This window comes from Terrapene carolina, unplaced genomic scaffold (genome assembly GCF_002925995.2).
Source record: "Terrapene carolina triunguis isolate 2854851 unplaced genomic scaffold, T_m_triunguis-2.0 Scaffold35337, whole genome shotgun sequence".
In the NCBI taxonomy this organism is placed as follows: Eukaryota; Metazoa; Chordata; order Testudines; family Emydidae; genus Terrapene; species Terrapene triunguis.
Genome location: NW_020699688.1, coordinates 1 through 5,278, shown reverse-complemented (window position 1 = coordinate 5,278; position 5,278 = coordinate 1). Strand labels below are relative to the sequence as shown.

Genomic DNA, 5,278 nt, shown 5'->3' with positions numbered 1-5,278 from the left:
CTTATGCCCAAATAAATCTGTTAGTCTTTAAGGTGCCACCAGACTCCTTGTTGTTTTTGCATTCATAGGGACGCTCCCCTGTGTGGATTCTCTGATGTTTAGTAAGGCTAGAGTGGTCAGTGAACCTTTTCCCGCACTCACAGCATTCGTAGGGTCTCTCTCCTGTATGAATTCTCTGATGTTTAGTAAGGTATGAGCTCTCAGTGAAGCTTTTCCTACACTCACAGCATTCATAGGGCCTCTCCCCTGCATGGATTTTCTGATGTCTAATATGGGCTGAGCACTGAGCAAAGGTTTCGCCACACTCACTGCATTCATAGGGTCTCTCCCCTGTGTGGATACTCTGATGTGTAGTAAGGGCTGAGCGCCAAGTAAAGGTTTTCCCACACTCGCTGCATTCATAGGGTCTCTCCCCCGTGTGGATTCTTTGATGTGTAATAAGGTCTGAGCTCCGAGTATAGCTTTTCCCACACTCGCTGCATTCATAGGGTCGCTCCCCTGTGTGGATCCTCTGATGTTTAGTAAGGGCTGAGCGCTGAGCAAAGGTTTTCCTGCACTCAGAGCATACATAGGGCCGCTCCCCTGTGTGGATTCTCTGATGTGTAATAAGGTCTGAGTGCCGAGTGAAGCTTTTCCCGCACTCGCTGCATTCATAGGGTCTCTCTCCCGTGTGGATTCTCTTATGATTACTAAGGCCTGAGCGTCCTCGGAAGTTTTTCCCACACTCAGTGCATGAGTTTTTTCCCTCTTCTGTGAGGTTTGTGTGCTGTCCTGTGGTTCCCCTGAGGTCTTTGTGAGTTGCCTGACAATTAATGGATTTACCCTCTTTCTCCCCTGGCTGGCTCTCTGGCCTGTGCTGACTCTCATACAATTTTCCTTGCTCAAGACTTCTGGACACATTCCCTTTGGATCTTTGCAATAATATCCTGTGTGGTTCCAGTTGCACATCATCCTTCTGCTGAAGATTCTGACCCTCCTTCTCACTCACCATCCCATCACCTGCTGGGATACAGACAGAAACCACAAACAGGAATGGAAAATGGAAGAGGAAACCAAAGTAAGTGCTGGAGAGATGGGGGGGAAATCAGGAACTGAATTATATAACCTTTTTTTCCCATAGGGGAGAGAAAGGGGGAGAAATTTTGTTTCCACATCCTATCCAAACACTCAGGATGACAGCAGGTCAGGGAAGGAGCTACTGCCAGGTGTCAGTCAGGATGGGCAGGAAGTCATGAGCAACATCTGCCCTGAACTGAGAGAGCTCCCAAGGACTTTGTAGGGAATCCCAGCTCTTTCCTTCAGGCACTGACAGTTTTTTGAGTTCGTTTAATGATTCCTCACCTGGGCAGGCACCTATCAGGATCTCTTGTTCCTCTGATTCCTGGATTTCTGAGACCCAGGGTTCTTCCCCTTTCTCCAGCTGGGAGATCACATCAGGTTTGGAAACAGGAAACCCTGCTCAGGGGAAGAAAACAAGGGACATCAGTTGAATTCATGGGACACTTGTCAGAAAAAAAAAGTTCTATTATTTTAACCCCAGCCAGTAACCAGGCCCAACTCTCAAGTTGCTCAAAGGTGCTGGACGCTCTGCTTTTGGGGGATTTAACTATCCCCATCTCTCCTGTGAACACACAAAGCCAGACACTCATCAAATGAGATCCTAAAACACAGAGATTCCGTGTCCCAGACAGTGAAGACTCCAGAGTAAGTCCCCCGAGAAATGCTTCTTTCTGGCAGAGAGAGGACCAGAGACTATGAGCCATAGGAGAGCTGGAACAGGTGAGCATTGGCTGGTGGGGTTCAGCACAGTAAGGAAGAAGAGGGAGTGCAGAGGTCCCAGAATGCAGTATGTCAGTGGTATTATATGTCAGGAAAGCACATTTTGAGGAAATGGGGACTCTAGTAAGTGAGGAGAAATGGAAGGGAGTATGAATTTCCCCCAGTGTGTGGATAACTCCAATGAATTAAATACTATAATTTAGTTGCAACAGACTCTGATTCTTCTGGGAAAGAAGAATGTGAAAAAGAAGAGTGAGTGAAGTGAGACCCTTTCAGTCCCCAGAAGTTTCCCTACCAACCAATGACATCACTAGAAAGCACACATTTGTGGCAGGGATGGAGCGAATTCTCGATGCAAGGAATGTAAGATTTCAGCAAAGGTGGCTGGGTCACAGGGCTTAGGGGAAAAACGTGTGTGTGTGGGAGGGGGCTAAAGGCTAAAATGTCATTGCCTTAGTAATGGTGTTCAGGGTGCTCCCTGCTTCTGTCCTTAAAACTTTAGTGTAATTAGTAAATAGTGCAGCATGTTAATTCAGCAAACCTCAATGTTACTTATAAAAAAGACAAACATAAGCATGGTTCAGTGTCAAAGGCACTCAGCAAGTTTTACTGCCCGCCAGGCACATTTGTAGTGCCCTGGTGCCATGTGTACATAATGTGGCTAATCATACAGTATTTCATCAGCTGCAAATCTGAACAGAAATCAAAGGAGCCTGCCCTGCTGTGTACCATGGAAAGAAACAATTCCAGATTACTTTTGGCATTCATGGAGCAGCTGCACATAGTGGACCGTTGCTATTGGGCTTGGGAAACAAACACTGAGTGGTGGGATCATATTGTTATGCAGGTCTGGGATGACAAGCAGTGGCTGAAAAACTTTTGGATGCACAAAACCAACTTCCTGGAACTGTGAGCAGAGCTCACCTCTGCCCTGCGCTGCAAGGACACCAAAATAAGAGCTGCTCTCTCGGTGGACAAGCACGTGGCAATTGCTGTGTGAAAGTTGACAACTCCAGACTGCTACAGGTTGGTCACGAATCCGTTTGGAGTCAGGAAGTTGACGGTGGGGGTCACATTCACGCAAGTGTGCAAGGCCATTCATTGCATCCTGCTATGAAGGACTGTGACTCTGGGAAATGTGCATGAATTAGCAGATGGCTTTGCAGGAATGGGATTCCTTAACTGTTTTGGAGTGACAGATGACACCCATATCCCAATTTTGGCCCCAGACCATCTTCCGATGGAGTACATCAATTGAAAGGGCTACTTCTGTGTGGTATTGTAGGTGCTTGTGGATCACCGGGGTTGTTTCACTGATATCAAAGCAGGGTGGTCAGGGAAGGTGCATGACACACTTATCTTTAAGAACACTAGCCTGTATAGCAAGCTGCAAGCAGGGACTTTCTTTCCAGACCAGAATATTCCACTGGGGGATGTTGAAATGCCCATAGTGATCCTAGGAGACTCAGCCTACCCCTTACTCCCATGGCTCATGAAGCTTTATGGTGGAAACCTTGACAGCAGCAAGGAATGCTTCAGCAACTGGCTGAGCAGACACAGAATGACCGTTGAATGTAGTTTGGCAGATTAAAGGCTCGCTGGCGATGCCTTTATGGCAGGTTAGACCTCAATGAGGAAAATACTTCCATGGACATAGCAGCTTGCTGAACTCTGCATATTTGTGAAACTAAAGGGGAAAAGTTTGCCTGGGGTGGAGCATGGAGGCAGATCACCTGGCGACTGATTCTGAGCAGCCAGATACCAGGGCTATTAAAGGGACACAATAGGGGGGCTATTCGAATCAGGGAGGCTTTGAAGCAGCATTTTGACAATGAACCACAGTAATGTGTCTTTCTGCAATGCAAAGCTAGGCTTTGTTTACATGCTGCCTGGAATGATCCTTGTGATGATTGTTTCCTGAGTATGATCTGTAGTCTGCATATGTGCCCGTTCCCATTGTGTATGAATTCCAGCAGCAACCACCATATGTACAAAGAAAATGAGTCTTTATTTTTCTCCTCTGAGTACATTTTTATTAAACAGCAATAACTAATACACAATGTCTTGCAAGGGACAGCACACTGAGGTGCAGTCTCTTAATGGAGGCTCTCATAGCTGTGTGTAAGTCCAACTGTAGTTAAGGAATCTGTCTGAAGGGTGGAGCGCAACAACAAGCAGGCACATGCAAAGAATGTGAGGGTGGAGTTTGGGGAGGGCATGGCACACAGTTATCTCAGGGACTTCAGCATCTCTGTTTGGTCCTCCATCAGTTCTATCATCTGCTCCTGGCCCTGCTACCTCTCCTGGCTATGTATTTTCAATTTTTCATTAATTGACTCTCGCCATTCCCTGTGATCATGATCTGTGGTGTCAGACGTTTGGAGCACCTCTCTAAACATGTCCTCCTTACTCCACCTGGGTGGCCTCCTTATCTGACGCAAGCGCTCTGCCGGTGTGTAAGGGGTTCCCCTCAAGGCCACATCTGCAGAAACACAAGAAGCAATCAATAGAGGCAGGACTGTGAGTGCACTCACAGCATTGAATCATAATAATTAAATACACCTCTTTCTCACTCTCTCTTGGCAAGCACTACGAGTGCCCTAAACGTGGTGAGTTTGGCCCATGGGGGGGGGGGAAATGGGGGAAGATCCAAGATGGGGCAAAATGTCTGGGTGGTTTTGGAAGAGAATCACTGCAAGCAACTAGAGACACTACTATAAATTCTGTCACCGTTTTCCACAAGAAGGGGTCATTGAAGCTGATACTTCATTCCTGAGGGTAAACAAGAATGCAATGGTGCATCTCCTGCATACGTGTGGCTTCAGATCGGGTCCCTATGCTGATTGTCTGTGTGCTGCTTTGATCCCTGCACAAGTGATTGCCGATTGATGAGGGAAAATTTCCTATAGCGGGGTAAGAAACAAAGCAGCTCTGCCAAGGAACCTTCAGCAGAGAATTGGCAAGTACCTCCAGGAAAGTTTCCTAGCTATCCCTCTGGAGGACTCCTGTGAAATCTTGGTGTGCATTAACACTTTTCCACTGGGGCTCCTGTGACACACTGTACCTCAAAGTAGCACCCTGTAACCCCTTGTAAAGGGGCGGTCACCCCGTTCCAGCCCTAAAAGGGTTAAAAGCCAGTCCTTGGAGGGGGCTGGGGCTGAAAACCAAACATAGAAGGCTGGGAGGCAGCCAATCAGGGCCAGGCTGGGCCCTATAACAGGGCTGGAGGGCCAGAAGGCAGTCAGTCTTTCTCCAGCTTTGGAGAGAGATGGACCTGGCTGCCTGAAGGAAAAAAGGGTACTTTGGACAGCGCAGTGCTGGGGAAGGGCAGGAGGAGCTGGGGAAGCTCCAGCCTGGCAAATCCCCAGGCAGGGGCCTTGTTTTAAGGGCTGGAGGAGGTCCTAGGGCTGTGGGGAAGCAGCCACGGGAGGAAGAGGTAGCAGGTCCAACCCCGTTGCCGATGATGAGTGGCCACTTCAGACTGCAGTTTGCCCCTGAG

The 5,278-nt window shown here is 48.0% G+C and overlaps 1 protein-coding gene across 2 annotated transcripts in view; it reads right to left on the bottom strand.

The window, feature by feature from the left end:
- Nucleotides 1–1,981, bottom strand: part of LOC113405391 (zinc finger protein 501-like) — a 3,974-nt gene extending 1,993 nt beyond the window's left edge. The window contains exons 1-2 of one of the 2 annotated variants that reach the window (XM_029914351.1): nucleotides 1,342–1,981; nucleotides 69–1,002 (exon numbers count right to left, since the gene is read on the bottom strand). In XM_029914351.1, coding sequence (XP_029770211.1) covers nucleotides 69–991 — 923 coding nt within the window. In that variant the 5' untranslated portion in view covers nucleotides 992–1,002; nucleotides 1,342–1,981. Of the gene's footprint in view, nucleotides 1–68; nucleotides 1,113–1,341 lie in introns of those variants that run through there. The other variant, XM_029914350.1, reaches the window with a different exon arrangement.
- Nucleotides 1,982–5,278: the final 3,297 nt, after the last annotated feature.